Source organism: Cardiocondyla obscurior, linkage group LG10 (assembly GCF_019399895.1).
Source record: "Cardiocondyla obscurior isolate alpha-2009 linkage group LG10, Cobs3.1, whole genome shotgun sequence".
In the NCBI taxonomy this organism is placed as follows: domain Eukaryota; kingdom Metazoa; phylum Arthropoda; class Insecta; order Hymenoptera; family Formicidae; genus Cardiocondyla; species Cardiocondyla obscurior.
In genome coordinates, this window is record NC_091873.1 from 5045508 (window position 1) to 5065558 (window position 20051).

The window sequence follows — 20051 nt, forward strand, 5'->3', positions numbered from 1 at the left end:
AATTAAAGAAGTGTAATCGTAGATATTCGAGACAAAGACGTGACGGTTATTAAAAGGTAATTGATGCCGGCGGATGCGTGCGGAAGAGAACGAGATAATCCAATAGATTATTATGTAACTTCGTTCATTACAATATTTCTTGGAATATTACGATCTGCAAATTACAGTTAAATTATCATCCGCGCAAGTTTTCCTTATCCTTCAGGTCGGTATTTAGGTAAAGATAATGCTCGATGTTCGCGGAAAATTAAAAGAAAAAGAAAACGCTACGAATCGTTTGTCCGCGGAATAACACAGAAAGGGTAATATAAAGACTAAATGAAATGAGAAAAGGTATCTCAGTCGGGATAGTAAATGAGATATAGGAAGCTCACTTGCGTCGAATGTCACTTCGCCGATTATGATCCATCGTGCGGCGAAGTACAGATGCAATTTGAGAAGTTTTCCACGCCGTTCGTGCAGACCAATTGAAACGTTTCGAGCATTTTCTAATACGACGTCCGGTATATAAGAATAAGGCAAAAACTCTTCTTCGTAAGTCTCGCCGTCGGTGCTGAACCAAATCTCCGCTTTTGAAAATACCTATTGTGCAAATCAAATTCGTATAAAGGAGATTTAATTAAAATTAAAATAAAAATTAAATTTAAAATTCTATCTTACAAAGTTGGTGCGTTACGCATGTATTAGGTTTTAATTGTTGCCCAAAGATAGATAAAGTTCTGAGGGAAAAAAAAAAAAATTAAATTAAATTTAAATAGACTAAAAAAATATAATATAATTATAAAGGCTGGTTAACCGAGTACCTATGCTACTAGTCTAAAAAAAAATTATTTTGCACACTTTAAAATTAATTAATTATTTTATACAATAATAAATTAATTTTAAAGCGTGCAAAATAATTTTTTTTCTCACAACTTTATCTTTGAGCAACAATTAAAACCTAATACATGCGTAACGCACCAACTTTTTAAGATAGAAGACTAGAACAAACCAGGATTTTTTTTTTTTTTTTTAAATTTAGTAAAACTTCTTTTGGATTGGTTTTTTTTTTGGAAAATTAAAATTAAATTATATTGAAAAATAGCGCGCGCATAGTTTGTTCTAGTAAAAAATAAAAATCTAATTTATTATTTGTCAAAAATTCACGATATTAAAGAACGAAGTTATCACGCATGTAATTAAACAGAAACTGAATTTTAAATAAAATATACGCAATGAAAGAACTGTGACAATTGTTGTGATAAGTTTTCATATTATTCCGCATTTAAATACAATCTGAAACAGCAAGAGAAATAAAATAGTTTCTATATGCTATTTTTATATAAAGAGAACAGAATGTTTGCTATATTCTGGAAAAACGAAGGCGTTTAAACTTGTTTTTATCATGCAGTTATATTCGTTTTTATTGCGTGGTCGATGCACTTTGGTAGCAAAAACTCTTTTGTGTTATAAACTGTATAAGGGCATTGGCATCAAAGAAATGTATATACATGATGGTAACTATCTCTATATAATCGGCAACTCGTTAATCATGTCATTTATGATACATGTTTCGGAATGTTATCTACAAATGACATCTGTAATATAGAAGAGATCCCTCATATTCTTTGCCACGGATATTCTGTTTCATCTTTGTTTCTTCTATTTAATTGACATGTTCATAATGATGCGCAATGTAATTATTTGATTTTGACGTGCACACAGTTCAATTAAAAGCCGTAATTATTTTTTAAACTCCGCTGACAATATTGCTTTCAATACAACGAGTAGATAGGGTTAAATTTTTTAATTACGTTTTGAAAAAAAATTTAATTCGTGAATACTGTGCGCAATGCTTGTATTTAGTTTACGAGTTAATATTACATATGTAAAAGAATACATTACACAGTTCTTTCAAATATGTTTTCATATTTAAATATTTCTCATGCTGCTCGAAAAAGTGCATTTTTATAGAATTAATATTTTCTCTTATCGTATAATTGCGATTAAACGTTTAATTCCTTTTGCGTTGCACAAAGAAGGATTTATAAAAGTACGTGAGCAGAAAATACGTTGCGCAAAAATGAGTTAAAGATTACCTGAACGTCCCGTGAGAAATAATTGTTAGTATAGATGTGTACCGCTTCGAAGACCATTATGGCTTCAAACTCGAAGATGAGCTCTACAAAGTTCTCTTGGAAAGTGTCACGAAGCCAAGCAACCCAACCCGTGCCTGCGGCCAATAGAGAAGGAACTTTCATACAAAACGCAATGAATTGCACTACTTTGCTGCGGTTCTCTATCGCAGTACAAACAGATATACATACAATATATATATATATTAAAATTGTTCCAAAGGTTTATGCATGTTAGTAATTCTAGAGCTTTACTTTTTTTATTCAAAGTAAAACGTAGAAGAATAAAGTTTCAGAAAGAGAGTTTATAATCGTGAAAGATAAATTCTTGTTTTAATATCTTGCGATAAAATTACAAAATGTAATTATGATTATAATGAAGTAAAAATGAAGCCGTTGACAATGCAGAATTTTGAATAAATTAAAATATTTACTGGCTCCTTCCAAATAATAATCGAAAAGTTTTCGAGCATATAAGTAACATTTTACTTCAATTTATTTTACTAGCAATAGATTCTAAAATTCCTTTATTCAGGTTACATTCTCACACACGTTTATCCACTAATTACCTTTTCCATTTCCCATATCTAGTCTATAATTATCCGCGCCGACCTCTCCATCGATTAGACAACCTAAACCGTCGGTCAACAAATTGTCCTCCTTTTTACCATCGTACGAGATGTCACTAAACTCTGTTAGAGAAGCATCTGGTATAGTGTAGCTCATGACACCGCCTGAAACAGACGAAAGTTTTCGCGTGACGACCTACTGTGTAACAGTAGTTTTCTTTTAAAACACCCTCGTCTTTCAAACTTTTACGTTATACACCGACTTTGTACTATTAGCTGCCTTTTGTCTCTAGTTAGCACTCTTTTCTTTGTTTCTTTTTTTCTTTTCTTTTTCTGAAATAATTACGTTGGTCTCGGATTTTTTTTTCTTTTTAGTACAGGTGTATAAAATAAAAATATTAGTTTGTAATAACGAAAATTTTAGTATAGGCCATTCTTTAGAAAATACTTACGATATCGCAAATATGTTTGATTAGGAGTTTCTTATTTTATTTTTTTTATCATACAGGCAAATTATTATTATTAATTGTTATTGTACAAGTTGAGATTAAAAATTCTTTGATATTATCTCGCCGAAATTTACCGTGTATTTCGCAAACTGCAGCACTTTGCTCCAGTTCTCGGATACACTTCGAAAATGAAGTGGCGTTGCTTAATAACATGCTGCGAAGGGCGGAGGCGGAGGAAGCGCTTAGTTAAAATTAATCAATTAAAATTAATTAAAACGACTTGGTCGGTGGCGGCGGACGGCGTCTGCAAGGGACGAACGGTTGGATTTTCGTAGCGAGAAAATTAATAACGTACCGCAAAAATGGCGCGGTGCGCCCACTTTGCCATGTCGTGTTCAAAATCGCTTAACTACTCTTAATATTTCACGGTATATACGGCCTGCGGCCGGCCGTCGTTGTCACGCGATGTGGTCAAGCCAGTTTTGGTCAACGTACCTTTGCCTGATTCCATGTCACGTGGATGACGCCGAGGTAATAATTTTACTTAGAACAATGTAACGCCTCGTCGCCACGCGGTTGTTCTACAACTGGCGCCCATCGTGCCGTACGGGAATTCTACGATCGTATACGTATCGAAATAAAAGCCCGACCCCGTTCTCGAATAAATAATCGTCTCTCCAATCAAGATGCTTACACGTTTCTAAGAAAAATAAAGAAAAATACGTAAGTTAAAAGGCGTGAGATAAGATTTTAGCTCGCGGTCAACTATAAAGTATATTACGTTCGTTAAAAAGATATGCAATCTGGGTATGTAGATGCAAAAATTGTATAGGTGTCGTGTAACAACGTTCGCAATAAGGGAATAAATGGCGAGTCAAATTAATCCGCAATTGAAGCTACGAAGTCACCTTCTCTTTACGTGCTCGAGAATCGTTCGTGTAAACTGGTGAACATTTCAGCGATGTGTCGCTGATACTCCTGCCATTTTTTGAAGGTACACATTAAAAGACGTCGTATTTCAGCACGCGTCAGAAACATTGCTCTTACAGGGACTCTACTCTGTAATCTGGCAATCCGCTAATCTAATCTGTTTTGGCAATCTCCTTCCCGTCTGCGGCTTGAAATTATTGCAAATTTTCATTGGAATTGTTAGAGCAATTTGCCAGCCAAAGTGCAATTCTTAACAAGTTTCGCATTAATATAACTTTTCACATGTGAAAGAATAAATATTAACAATTAGAATGCCGACTACTGTTACTAGAATGACTTTTATCTGCCGTATATAATTAATTATCGTATATTATATTTATATAAAGCGCCTCTTCCGATTTTAATTTAAATGATAGATCTCATCGATAACAACGGTATTAAAAAAATTGTCTCTTACTTCACATTTTTAATTTTTAATACACATTTATCTTAATACGTTTTAAAATAAAATCTTGTATTAAAATGACAAATTAATTAAACAATGCAAATTTATTATTTTGCTTTTTCTGAAATTGTTAAAAATTTTATTTTATTCATTTTACTATTTCAATTAACTAGACGTTACAGAGCGCACGTTTTGCGCGCGTCATTTACTTTTGTTTTTCCGGCGTTAAAAAAAAAACTATTTCACGTATAATAATTTTTAACAATAACTTACGGACGTATGTAACTTATATTATATTTTAAATATTTTTGGATTCTTCAAATATGATTTATACGTACATTCGGACATTAGTTATGTTTAATTCTTTAAGTTGATTGCGTAAAATACAAATAATACAATAATTCGTGATACATTAAAAATTATATTGAATATAAAATATTCGTGTAAAGTTTACGACGCGTTAAGCTTCGTAGCGATTGAGGTATGTGTACCCACACAATGAAAGGTCAACGACCGGGCGGCGTACGTACCTCGCGCAACGTTGATATTATCACTCCCGCATTCTTCATTCGTACCCCGATTAGAAATTGATTCCCACCGTTACCTAATAATTAGCTCGCGATTTCGTGATTCATCTCGTGGCTGTCTGGCAAAACTGTCCAGCACCGAGCCGGATATGTAACGCTCGAAGCGTACTAGGTGCGAGATAATTTTTCCAACCTGATAACGATCTAAAAAAGCTAAATATCTATACGTTTTTTACCGCGTGCTAAGTCTGTTGCGAGTCCTGACCTATCCCGGGCCCGTCGATCGCCGCGGTAGGGTGAGTACGTGCGTGTGTTAACATCTGGCCGGCTGGTTTCGCGTTCTAAATTCGCAAGGTGGAGGACGCGCGGGCGGCGGACGGAAAGAACCAGTTTGCCCGAAGAATTCGGCAGTTGACCGCCGCGGTAGTGTTAGTACGTGCGTGTGTTTACGTCTGGACGGCACCTTGCGCTCGAAATTCGCAAGGCGGAGGACGCGCGGACAGAAGACTGCGAGAACCGGTTCGCCCAGCGAACTCGGCAGTCGAGCGATCGTTGGTCAACTCAACAACAGTAAACAAAGTACGCGGCGAAAAAAGTTTAGAAATCTATTTAGATACGCGGTACACGCCGGACAAAAACTATACGACCGATACTAGACAGATTTTGTTTCTTTTTCTTCAAGACAACTTTTAGTTTTTGTACACCTTCTCTCTTTTTTTTTAAATTATTAAACATCGCGAGTCTATAATTTATCTGTATAACTCTTCACGGGATACAGATTGTCCGAGCGACTTCGGGTGGGATCATGCTTTAATAAATGATACGTTGGCTGCACAGCGTTCTATCAATTGAAGCTTAGCACACTTGTATTCTGTCAGGCTGCGAATGTCAATACCAGGAGGACAATGTCGTGGATTCTGTACCGCGTTGACCGAGTAGGCCGTGTTACCCGCGATCCGGGGGTAATCGTTCGTGTTCACCGACTCGGGGTAGGGCATCAACGTTGTTTTAACCCGCTGCCGTGCACGGCCGCCATAAATCCGGCATACCCGCCCAGTCGAGCTCGATCTCACACGCTCCGAATACTTCTTATAACGCGAAAGCTCTCATGTCGCCGTTTTACCGGCTCTGCGCCGCGCCGTAGCGGTAACCGTACATACGTCATCGCCCTGAACATGTGCGGCCTCGTTGTTGTCGGGTATTGGCGACCCAGAAAAATTAATTTCATGCAAATACCCTTTTCCTGGTCAGAAGTTGATAATAGGGATGCAGACTTTGTCAGGATTACAAAGGTCTTCTCTTCCGGTCGTAATTATCATCATTTTTTTTTTAAGGACATGCCATTTTAAGTAATATAATTTATTTCTATAAACGCCACTTTTTATTTTAATCTTAATTAATCAGCGGGTTAATGCTTCCGCGTTTAAATGCCTGGCGTAAAATTTATTCTCTTCTTTTATTTATGATTAACTTGCTTTTTACATTTCGGAAAGTAGAAATAGCAATTTATGCTTTATACATATATGTATAATGGAGAAGTAAACCCCTTTTTCGTTTAAAGTTTTTATGTGTTTTCCGTTTCACTTTGCTTTGTAATGTTACTGTTTGAGTTGATTGCACGGTTTCTTTTTCACGTAAAACACATGTCCCGACGATGCCTAGCTGTACTCCGCTGTCAGCTTTTAGCAAGAAGTTCTACTTTTTTTGTTTTACTATTATTTTAAGATAATAGAAAATCTTATAATAAAAAGATTCCTAGGTAAGCGATTAAATCATTATTAAAAAAAGTATTAAACATATATTTTTTAAATTGGGTTTAAAAATCGATTATCTAAATAAGAAGATAAACTTTTATTTTTGCTGAATATTGTGATTTGATTAATACGAACGTTTTTGAACAGATGCTTGTTAGCGCAAAATATATATTGCTTTTAATCTTTACCGCATCCTAGCTTTGTTAAAACTTATATAAAATTATGTTTCGAATTTAGGGACCCGCTAAAGTAACGTAGACGAGAAAAGAAACTGTATGCAAATTTATGTAAATAGCTTTGTGGTGTAGCGCACAGCATGTTTGTTATACATAACGCACGCACCTGTATATAAATTATGAGAATAGGTTTCATATGCGTCACGAATACTTAACATTCGTTACTTTGTTAGATCAAAACTGTCGACTCGAAGGCAAAATAAATTGAAATGTTAGCATACTCGAGATACTAATCAGATTTGAAACGACAACTGAAAATGTTAGAGAAATTTTAGCTGATGCAAAAAGAGGAGAAATCGAGAGAATTATAAGATCTTTCCCGCGTCTTTTTTTTTGTGATATTCATTATTTTAATCTTAAAATTAGACGTTGGAAAAAATTATTTTATAATTAATATCGTTAATATCATTAATTAAGTGTAAATAAAAGTACACACAGAATAATTTTTTTTCGAATTTTTGCTCGTTCTTAGCTTTCTTGAGATGATTATGCATTTAGATTTTTCGGAGAAAATTGAGACAAATCGAGAGATTTCCAAATTTTCCTTGCAAGTCTGTTATTGCCACAACGTGTATTTATACTGCACGAGCGTTAACGATGCATTGATTATATAAGAGACATTAAGTACCGAAACTAGGTCGAAAACAAATGTACGAACCCGACCTAGGAATGAGATCGTCCGTATAATGCTGTTACGAACGTTAATGGGATCTAACACTGTAGTTAGAGTCAACGGCATCCCGCTTTCGCGTAGCCGTCTCAACAGCGTCTCGGCAAATTGAATGAAATTGCAATTTGGAAATTAATCGTCAGATGTCCACTTGAGCAACATCCTCGTGTCTTTTCCGGCCGTGTAGAACGCGATCGCATGCATGGTTTCGATCTCTTAGAATATATTCGCTATTTTAAATGTTTTTAATTAAACTGTTGAACTATAAGTGCTACATTGAAATGAGCAATGTATTTATGGACTATTTAATGTCACTTCGTTCGTGTCGTTTCGTTGTGCTTATTGATTTGTTAACGACACATGCAACACGCTTACATTTTAACACTCGCGAGGTAATAATAACATTCGATGCGAATAACGTCAGTTACGTCATTTTCCATGATAATTCGATTATATAATATTCAAATGCATTTGTTGTGAATAGCAATCGGTTTGTACGTAAAAATTTATCTGACGAGAGATGATGACTAATGAAAACATTTACTTATCCGCGTAAGAGAATTTTCCATGAACATATTATCGACAACTGTCATTACATCGCGCCAATTTTCTCTAAAATTACTAAATTTATTTTATGAACGATGCATTATAAAATATATTTATTTAAATGATATCGACTGTAAATGTATTTAATTTATTTTTTGATATTTTATCGAAATAAATATACGTAGATGAAATTGTAATGACAGCAAAGAAGTAGTGCTTCTTATGTAACATTAAGTATAAAAATAAATTAATATTCTTTTACGTGGAGTCGTACCTACTTGAGAAAATTGATTTGAAAAGTTAAAAATATCAAGGATAAAATATTAATTTTCGAAGTTTAAAGTAGTTTGAATAAAACGTAGTTTCCTTATTAATATAATTGTACTTACTCGTGTCTCGACATCCTTTGAGCTCGATGCGAAGGCAAACCGTACGCGTATGTTCCGAGTGCGGTAAAATCCGGATTTGACTGGCGAAGATAGGTGGAATCAAATTATGCGATACAACGGTGGAGGTGTCGGTATTGCCGGCTAAAACCTACGGATCAAATCAATGTCATGTATGTTAATAAAATATTAAGGCGAAGAAAGCGTGACGTTTTCACGTGTCAATTAACGTGAGCTTTGAAATTCGAATAACAACGTCGTGACTTGAAATAAAATAGTTTTTTTTTTATCGATGTTAACAAAGAGTAAGATATTTTTTTTTAGAGTATCTGTAAGTTTGATAATACGATTTTTATTATGATGATCGGGCGGCATTAATACGATTTAATGATAATGGACATTTCGTTCGGAATATTCTCGGTACTTATAGACAACTCCATTTTGGAATCAGTTAATGCAAAACCGGCGATTGTACGCGCGCTTAAATGTGCAACACCATTAATTTCCCTGGATAGAAATATCTGAATATCCGTCTGGTATCGATGACAGTTGCGTTATCTCGGCGATAATACATTGCATTAAATACGAACTTTTCGACAAAATTCCATTTCGGTAAATTTCCGTCGAATTGACATTAACGTAACGAGGCGTTCGCGATTCTCGCGGAAGTCAATTATCCACGAAACTTATTTGTGATATCACGCTTCAGTTCATTTCATCTTAATTTAGTTTGATTATTTACCGTGTCATATAAGCACGTGATTAAATGATAAGGGATTATTCGGTATAAATATAACACAACGACTGTATCATTAAATTAGCCGCCGCTCCATTTTACATTTTACGACCAATCGTATTGATACCGCGCTAAATTATTAATAAGGGAAGGGGGGGGGGGAGATTTAACGTTTTATACATATAATGAAGTAAATATTGCGCGATGTAAAGTATACAAGCGTTAAAATATGAGAAAATACAAAAGTTATTTACGTTTATCATCAAGTTACACGTATAATTATTATCACGCATCTCACCATTTGTTATGTAATCAATATCACACAATCTAGTTGCAAAAATTTGTTACATGCGAAGGTATAATTGATAAATGCGTACATGTTATTTCCACCAAGGTATAAACAAAGATTACTCGATAGAAATAATTCCACAATAGGGACACGCGATATCGGAGGTAGGGATGCGTTCGTTCAATCTTGAACGCGATATTTGAGAGCGCGAGAAAGGGAGGGATTCGGTGGAAATGGGAAAAAAGGAGGGCTTGAAAACGTCTAGCTCTCGAAAAGAGGAAGTTGCACTTTTAGCGACGCTTAACCATACGTTACGGTACGAAGACATTACGTGCAATTCCAGCACAAGAGTAGATCGCCTATCGATTGCCGCTTCTCACTTCTCTGTTTCACGACCGGATTCTAGCTGCGAACGGTAAAGGAGGGCCGCGCGTAAAATCGAACGCGGAGTTGAGAATTTCGTCCGATCAACCGCGAAACAAAAGGATTTTGATATCACTGTAAAATATATATGTTTTATTTAAACTGAATACTCTATTGTTTGAAAGATAGTTGGCAAATATTATTGGTTTCCTGGCAATAACGTATATAGAAGAATATCGAGTTATATTTGTTATTGCGTTGTACAAACAGGGGTTAAATTCCATATTAATTAAATTATTAATTAAATCATAACTCTCCATAAGAACGTGCATATATTAATGACCAAATTTTGAAATATATAAATATATATCGTGAAAATTGAATATTCGCTTTTTTCGATTTCTTTTAAAATTTATATACTTTACGTTCTATTGCAAGATCTTTTTTTTTTTTTTTTGAATTTGCGCATAATTGCTAGGTTGCTAATCGTATAGCTGAGTACAGCATATAGCAGAGAGACTTATTATCTACTTTTGTTTCATCTCGCTATTTAAATTTTCCTAATTGTTCGTTTCTCTTTATGCTTTTCTCCCATTTTACGAAGAACTTTAACTCGCGATAAAATTTTCCTATAATTGACACGGGAAAAGTTCCATCAATTAGGCATCGTTAAGCGAGTGCCAAGTTCTAACTGTGACTTTACTAACAAGCGACTTCAAGCCCCGCGTTTCAATAGAATAAAATTCCAATTTGACACCAGGCGCGTGGGTGATTCCGATCGGTTTTGTAGTTTTGTTCTACGTATCGTTTACGTACATTTGTTTGAGTTTGTTCCAATTGAGACATGGTGTAAACTCTCGATAGCTTGCGTACAACACTTGTACAATCGAACGTTTGTTGTAATCAAACTCCGCAATTGCTCTCTTCTATGCAACGCACTATTCAAAGGATAGTTTTCGCATGCACTAATTGATAAAAATACTTGATGCTATACGTACAACAATTGTTTACGCGTAGAAAAAGATTATTAAACATTTGATTACTTAAAAAGTTGCCGAGGGAAATATATTTTGTCCGTTTATTAAAAAATTTGTTTTTTTTTATATTAATTTATAAAATAACGTGTATTATATCGAGTCGATTCAACACAAATTAATCGGCGAGCAATGAAAGGGAACGTTGAACCTGGCAAATTGCGTTTACCGCTTTCACGTAGATATCATCAACAAACTATGCATTGTCTTCTCTTACCTCTTTGTTATCCCAACGCTTATATCGGCGCCATCGAGCGAATCCGGGACGTCGATATTCCACAGTGTAATCCTCGACGTACTCCTGACCGCGACCGTGATCGAAACGGCCTTGTGTCTGCACCCCAGTAATGACGTGAGCATTCTGTAGGTCAACCTGAAGCCACTCGCGAACTCCTTTCTCTATTTGACTTCTTGGACACCAAGCACCGCCGGCGGTCTCTTTCCGGAGTCTGTTAAAAAATATTAATATAATAACGTAGTATGCAATCGATATTTATAGCATAATTTGAGAAACGCGTCTTTTTTATGAAATTTTTTTAACAGTTATTCCTTTTTTTTATCACAAGAAATTAAATTTTATCTTACTTAACGCACTTTGTTGACTGTAATAGTAATACATTAAGTAGAATAAATTATATTTTAAAGTTTTAATAAATTCAAAATGAAGAAAGACAAATTATTCGCAGGTAGAGATATTTGTAAGATGACAATTTCGTAAATTGTCGCGCATAATTTACGGCCACTAAAAGTGCGCGAAATTACTGAATCGTATACGGTACTTTGCAAACGAAGGTCTCTGCATAAGAGGGTCGTTAGACTTTTCATTTTGAAAATGCCGCGGTATTATCGTTTTACCGACTTCCCGAGCATAAAAAAGTCTGCCAATTATATTGTACAATTCAGTTACTATCCTTTCAACTACGAAGAACAATTCACGGGACCATTTCTAGGTTTTAAGAACTTCCACCTTTTTAAAAGTGTACTTAAACAGTGAATCCGTGATTTACTCGCGCTTCCACTTTTCCGAGCCGTTCCGCTCACGTTTTCTCTTCCTCCGTCGATTATTTACGTTTGTGTTAAATGGCGTTAATGAAAGTCTTACTACCTCAATCACTTCTGGTCGAGTGGCATCTCGTACTTAATAACAAAGTTAACTTTACCGTAGATCGAAAAGATTCTCGTTTTTTTTTCTTTTTTTTTTTTTTTTTTTTTTTTTTCTAGCCACCTTTCGCTGACGATTGATTTCCGGGCGGTGTTCGTGCCGCGTTAATTCGTTTACCATTTATAGTTTTCACGTAACTTCGATGTAAAAAGATCTCGGTGTTGAAGGAAGAAATTCCGTATAGCCGTGGCTGATAGAAATTTCATATTATTAAGTAAATTGTGCTTTTATGGAAACTTTGTACGCGTGAGGAGTGTCAACTAAGTACGGGTAAAGCCTTCTATTAATATTGCAGAGCCGCAAACGTGTAGGACGTGGTACTTTCTCATGCTATTATGTGTAATATTGAAGTATTTTTTTTCTCGTTAAAAATTATATTCTAAGATTTAACCAATTAACTTTAACGATGAATACATTGAATCTGTAAATAATTAAATTTATAATATTAATCTTATTATCTCTCTTTCTCTCCAACTATTTATAAGCAATATACGTAATATAAGTAATAATACAGAGATTATACAATAACTGGTTTTGTATATGTTCTGAATATACGAGCTACTTTCACAACAATTTGACGTATTAAAACTTCAGGCAGGTTCTCATCTATCAGACGCGTCCGACGGCTGATCAATGATTATCTTTACTACTGTTTTAATTAACCGATGCCGAGATATAATTATCTGACGGAAGGATCCATTTCTTAATTTACATATCGAACATGTTTTACATAATTGGCAATGTGATAGCATCAAAGTCTATTGTCGCGCATCTTACAATAAATTTTTATCTATCCAATTTTTGAAAAATATATTTTAACAAACTCGAATATTTTTTTAACGCCGCGGAAAATATTATACATAGATCGTATAAATAATAATATACTTACCGGCCATTTCGCGGGCCGACGTTCGTTACGTACGACGAGGATGCAGTGATAGCTGAATCCGGTATGTCACCCGATTCCATCCCCAAGGACTGGTTGCATGATCCTAAAACGCGACGATACTTTATGTAATAAATAAATAAGCTAATAATTTTATGGATAAAATCTTCATTGTTAAATGTTACAGTCGTAATTCCTCGAATTCATTGATCTGTCAGGGCTTTCTTTACGCTTCATAAAGACGCGTTGTATGATGCAATTTTTTTTAAGATAGCGATAAAAGAAACAATAGGGCGTGACACCGCGCACTATCGCGCCAATAGGGGGAACTCTTTAAAGTTGGAGTGTATCCGCAGGAATCACAAACGTAAATAGCAATTACGGCGTCGTCGTCGCAATCGTTGTTCGCGAAGTTGGGATAAGTGGCAAATGGCTCGAAGCCTCGAGGCGCATCGCCGTCGGGATATTATCCAATCACTATACTTATTAGTCTTTCAGCGATCTCATTCACGTTTCAATTCGCGTTACGTTTACTGTCATTCGGTTGTAATCTTTCCATTAAAGTTTTCGTTGGACAACAAAAAGCTGCGGCGCGCGAACGGAGCTCCGGTCTGCCGTTGGAAAACTTGATATTGCCATGGCGAGGATCAATCGCCCTGAATAAATTTGTTCTACGAGATCGAGCGGCGATCCATCTATCTCGCGATTTTATTTGCAATTAAGAAAAGATCAATCCTATACATATTACAGCGGCCGTTTGTTTCACCGTACAGATTAAAATCGTCTTGCCGTTTTTTTTTCTTTCCCTCAAAATGTTACCCATAAAGAAACGAGAAAATTACGTCATTCCGTTTATTTATTTCGTAATTATAATTAAACTTGTGTTTTTTACGGCACAGTGGATGCCGGGAAAGATTACAGTCGTGCGATTTATTTTCGGACATACAGTGGCAGTTACACGAAATAACGAATAGTCGAAGGGATGCGATGAAAACGCGCGGAAACGTATCTTCCGGTTCTCAAATCAGCGAACAGGAAGAATCGTTCGCGTACGAGCCCGTTTTTATTGGTCTCAAGCAGCATACAATCGAACGTGAGCGCGCGTATGGTCGATTAAATCTTTTCGCATGCCTGTCAGCTCTGCGGTTTATGTTGGTTCGGCAACCCTCTTAGAAGAACCCCGAGAAGTAAACGATCGGACTAAGCCGGCCGGGAAAGCGAAAAGGAATTTCTTCTCGCGAAGGTAAAAATCAGGAACTCGGGCAATAAACATTGCGATTGTCGTTATTACCGTAGCGCGCAGAAAGCAGTTCTGCGGAGAGGGTGCTTCTATCAAAATCTACTAGACGTCGTTACAACGAAATCCACTAAAAACTTCATAGATCTTTCGACAGCGTGGGTCGAAAATTCGCGAGAGGAAGAGAGAGAAAAAGAAAGAGCGAAAGCTTTGCGGCGTTAGGAAAGCGAGAACATCACTCGGGCATGACAAAGGATCGCTATGAGAAACGTTTTCACGAGGATTTAACTGGCTAGTTTGTGAACCCAGACGACGCTATTTACAGCGGAAGTATTTTAATAACGTCAGCTCTCTGGTGTGGTTAACTTTATTCTTATTCGTTGCAATTATTTTTTTTAATGCTTTTGTGAAACACGATAAAATGTAGGCAACATAATACATCAAACGGAGACAAGCGAAACAATCTATTCGATCGGTATTTATGAAAATGACGTATTACACACGTGCGAGATTAAATCGGGAAATTAATTCAAAGAGTGAAGAAGAGAATTAAGACTTATGAAACGTTTACACGACTTGTCACAATTTTTTTTTATCCGATATAACTTTACTAAGTTTTCATACGCTCGGATTGTTACGTAACAGTAGCAACAAAGACATTTCGTAACTATTTCGCGTATATCGGTAGATCTGGCGTTCCTGTGAGACGCATAGAAATCGCATGGACATTTGAACTTGGAAACGTATTCATAGAATTCTCGCGCTCCATCTTTCCCTTCAGTTTACGCAAATATTCTCCCGCTTCGCGCTTTGTTCCAATCCACAAATAGAGCAGATAAGAGAAAAGAAACACATGTCAAACGTTCGATCGAAAATAGTGGAAGCCGATGCACCAGTCACAAACGACACGAAATAACGCAAACCCCCAGAGAAGCGGTGCGCTGCCGCCATTTGTCGTTTATATCGCTTTCGCGCGAACTGTGTAATAGAATAAGCATCGAAAGAACGATAAATGCGGGGGAGAAGAAAAGATACGCGCGCGTGAGAAATTATACGAGGAGCGTAAAATTAAATTACAAAAAAAATTCTTGAAAACTCAAATTATGCTTAATATTGATATATGATTTTATTTTTTCCACCTCAAGTATTTAACATGTAAAGTGACTCCGTAAATCGAGAAAACGCGAGGCCGGGAACTCGTTCATTAAACCGCGTGCATCTTTCAAATACAATCTTCCGGAATCACTCTCTGTTTTCTATAATTCAACCTTGTACTCGTGGGAATGCTCATGCGCTTCTCTTGGGCCAGTAAGTAACAACCTTCGCGCCCATTGTCCGGATAGGAGAATCCTGACGTGAGGTCGGTGGTATACGAGGCGTTTCGTGGATTCATTGCGACGCATTCCACGTCGAACTATTCGTCTTGCCAGGTGGCGTGCAATTTGGCGAACCCGGGGACACGACAGTCGGAAATCCGGACACCTTGGCCACAGTCAGTGCCACGAAAACACCTTTAGGATTGGCGGGGGCGAATCTTGACGCCACCCGTCGTTCCGTAACGTTAGATCCGCGATCTATTAATAGTAATTCGAGCCGCTATAATATGCGAACAGAATCGAAAATTCAAATACACGTTATTTTTATTTCCTCGTGAACTCTCTCGCAGCACTGTCGAGCCATGGTATTTCTCGTTCGTCACGTTTTTTCTTTGCTTTCGTTGTTTTCGCGTCGCAACAGTGGCGCTTTTTTGTTAATTTAAAAAAAATGGGAATGCTTATTTTTTAATTTTATCATCAGCGCGCGCAGCGATTACACGAAACGAGTTTTTTTTATATTTTTTTTTAATCAACCCCTCGAACAAGTCGGTCGTTTTACCAGGTGGCCGCACTCGTCAGGCTAATTCCATACGCGTGCGCACGTTAACGTTTCACACGAATATCGTAAAGCTCCCTGCGAGGTGTTCTACGCGTCACCTGGCTCACTTTGTCCTCCCCCCTTTTGTTACTATCGAATGAAAATCCGGCTTGAAAACTTTTCTGTCGCGATGCTCTCTGCACAATCGGCTTTCTCCATTCTTTGGGTACGTTTGTCCGCACGGATGAACAGCGTACGGTGACCGACGGGGGTCTCGTTTTTGCACGGCTACTTCTCCTGTTTGTCCTCGTTTGAAATAAGGATTCCGGATTGGAGGGTCGATGTTACCTGTTCGAACTCAACTATGCTAGGGTGAAATCTTTTTTTTTTTTCTCGTTCCCCTCCTTTCTCCCTTTATCTTTTCTTGTTTGTTTCTGTCTGGGTCTCGATTTGTTCGAACCGATGGGAGTACGTCAGGTGTTCTACCTATAATCCTCCGAACTAAGCACGAATGAAAGCAGAGATAGCCGATCCTGGTCCCGATAGTACGGTCATGTTTCTTCGAATCGCACTTGATCCGCCTCCCATTTTTAAGAGCCATTGGTTTCTATTTACAGTCGCGATCGAAAAGAGTGGTTTTATTTTTAAAAAAAGAGACAGAGCAGATAATTATCAAAAATGATTTTTAACGAATTGATACGTCGAAAATTGATGCGTCGCTAATGGATAGAACGGATACGCTCGATGGGCGTTGCTGTTCTGATTGTGGGCAAAATTCGTCAGGCTTATTGCAAGATAATTGGTAGTCGCTTCATCGGCTCGTTATCGCACAGTCCGAGGCGCAATTCGAAAATCGTGTTAGCGGTGTACGTCGATGGACTGGACGATTATTCGTCCATTATCATCGCGTACATGCTCTCGTCCCGGTGTCTGGATTACAATACCAAATGATAGCCATCAGAAATGCACGACAGAACTTCGCAACAGCCCTTGGTCGCCTCGGTGGGAGGGGATCGGATTTACGTGCCGCAAGATACGTAGATCGCCATCTGCGAATGTATTTGCGGTAACGTTAACATGAAACACGTTCGCGTTTCCGTTTTCCACCCGTCGTCGTGCTCACATCGACGAAAAGACTGGCACTGCGTGGCACTGAGAAAAGGGTTAGTTCGTTCGTAGAGTACGAGTCTTCGAAGACGAAAACGCATATACGTATGTAAATATAATAATACATAAAGCCGCGTCTTACGTCCGTGGACGTGCACACATACGCGCGCACAGAGCAAACGCGTACCCCTTGGGCTCTTATCGATGTCGCGGGATGACGCCATTCGGAAAACCATCACGCTACTAGGCTATATTTTACCTCGTAAATGGATGTGTCTGGCCGAACGTGAATTTCTTACCTTTCCTGATATCAACTGCCGATCCGCGCGGATATCGATGAATAGGACGGGGAGCGCGACGGTATATCCGCATAGTTCGCGGATATGCAAGCATCCGGTTCGTCAGGATTTTTATTATACCGCGTACGTGCTCTACGTTTTTCACGTATGAAATATCACATGTCTCCCGTTACACACAGGCAGCGTTCTGCAGTTTTGCGGAATTTGCCTTTATTACCTACCACCATTTTTATTTGTTCCATCGAGTTATCATTGTAACATGTACGCGATTCAAAAGGCGGCCGCAGCCAGATTTGCGAATATTTGTAATTAAGTTAAAACGCGCGAGATATAATGAAGTGGATAAATAATCGCGTATCATGTAACAAAATAACAAGCTAATTAGAGGGTTTTTTTTTTTACGCTCGCGCTTAATCGGTATCTCAATAAAGCGCGCGTTAAATATTTTATATTAAAAAAATTGCTGCGCGTATAGTTTAATCTAGATTTTTTCGAGATATGCGTCCTTTAAAGGCTAACCAATCTTCCATTAAGCTTCAAAGCTACGCGAAAGCAGTTGCGCGGCATTTTCATATGTCGTAGCGTTAGCCGTTCGAAATTGTTCCCAGCCACTTTGCCGGAATATTAAGGCCGGGAGTTTGCGCTATAGTGGCTTCTGAGGCGTCCATCGTAACGGCGTGTTTATTGTAATGAGCGAGCCGGAAGAACGTCGTAAAATTAAAGACCAAACGCGCTTGTGTATTACAGAGAAACTACAATGGAATTCCAGGCGGAGTCGCGTCGTATAGCAATTCGAAACCAGTTTTCAACAGAGCGGTTAAATTTAAGCGGGTGACATTAATTTAAGGGCCCGTTATTAACGTTATTCGCAATTAACGTTTGTGTTCTTTCATGGAGAATAGTTCAGATTACGCGGCAATATGTTTGGGTTGCAGGTGGAAATAGTTTCCGACCGAATGTCACTATTACCTATGTATTCGAAAAGCCCACCTTTATTGGGGATTATTCCGAGGAAGCGGCAAAAATTGAATAGGATTTCAGGTGCATGAAGATTTTAGTTCTTTCTTTGAAATAAAAAAAAACATAAAATTTTGAAAGTAATTTGTAAAGATTTTTTTATTAAAGAGTTGTGCATAAAATATACAATTTTATATAAAAAGTAGAAAGTGAGGGATTATTGTCTGTCACTCTTCGATCTCTTTTTCCAAAATACATGAACAAATTGTATAAATAAATGAAAAAAAAAAAAACAAAAAATAAATAAAACAAATTGTAATGGACGGTTCAATTAAAAAGTGTCTTTACGCTTGAATAAAATAGCTTGCGGTTCTATATATATTAAAAATGATACATTTTTTTTTAATCTTCATGTACCGCACATCATATATATTGACATGTCACACATAACACAATTTGCATATTTTGCTGTATATATCAGCTTTCCCGCGCCTCCCAATCTCACGCACTGTTTCTGGTTGGCAGAGCTCGTATCATATTGCGTCGCTCGAACACGGGGAAACACGCGAGCGCTAGTTTACGTGTTACGTGTTCCGCACATCGTAAATCGTAAAGTTACGAAATGGACGTACGGTCCACTTCCGGAAAATGTTACGAAGCTTTCGTCCGTTTACAGCTTTATGCTGAAAGGTATGCGCACGGCGCCACGAGATTTTAAGAGCTTCCACAAATCCGAATTATAATTAAAATAAAAAAATCTAAGATTTAAAATAATTAAAAAAAAAATTTAACCTCGTGTTTTAATATAAAAAGGGTTAACTGCGGATTATCGCATGAGATTTGACAGGTGTAATCTTCGCTGATAATGAAAAGAATAGGGTCTCGTCGAAATTTTACAGAATAAATCTCCTTCAATTTACTATCCCAAAGCCGGCGATTTTATTTAAGCACGCACGCCGTATTTCTCATCTTCTGTCTTCCCTCTTTGTGCGTGATAAGAAAAATAATCTTCGATATAATGGCTCCGTGAAACGGCAAACATCTTTTACAACGGAATCTCAGGCTAGAACTCCTATCACACCGACACTGTGAGAAAATTCCTTCGATCCATACGGCGGAATTCTATTAGCTAGAACACATAAAATCTGGAAGAAGGTAAAGTGACTTGCGTTGATTAAAACGGTAAATTTACAAATCGTGTAATTGTACGCGGCTAAATATCCCGGGTATTTACGTTTTGTATTTAACTAATTAATTTTAAATACTTTTGCTGTTTGTTTACGCACGTCGCTTCTTATTAGTTCCATTTCTTTAGAATATATTTTCTTTACCCGTGTCAAACGTTATTAATAAATCTTGTATTTCAATTTTCATTACATTTTATTGCGTTCATCTACGTATCGGAAGCAATGAATTTATGGTCTGGTAGTTCGTGGTGAGAAAAGACTCGTGATCGTAGAGTGACAGACTTCCTATCGTGTACTTTAATTAGCGACAGCGA

General features: G+C 37.2%; 2 protein-coding genes across 4 annotated transcripts in view; one reads left to right on the plus strand and one right to left on the minus strand.

Moving 5' to 3' along the window:
- Positions 1–20051, minus strand: part of LOC139106064 (discoidin domain-containing receptor 2) — a 71459-nt gene that overhangs the window by 11116 nt on the left and 40292 nt on the right. For both annotated transcript variants that reach the window (XM_070662544.1, XM_070662543.1), the window contains exons 3-8: positions 13100–13202; positions 11266–11497; positions 8630–8777; positions 2684–2848; positions 2079–2212; positions 375–582 (exon numbers count right to left, since the gene is read on the minus strand). In XM_070662544.1, coding sequence (XP_070518645.1) covers positions 375–582; positions 2079–2212; positions 2684–2848; positions 8630–8777; positions 11266–11497; positions 13100–13202 — 990 coding nt within the window. The remainder of the gene's footprint in view (positions 1–374; positions 583–2078; positions 2213–2683; positions 2849–8629; positions 8778–11265; positions 11498–13099; positions 13203–20051) is intronic.
- The window catches only part of LOC139106065 (uncharacterized), a 206116-nt gene that overhangs the window by 7866 nt on the left and 178199 nt on the right, over positions 1–20051 (plus strand). The window lies entirely within an intron of this gene.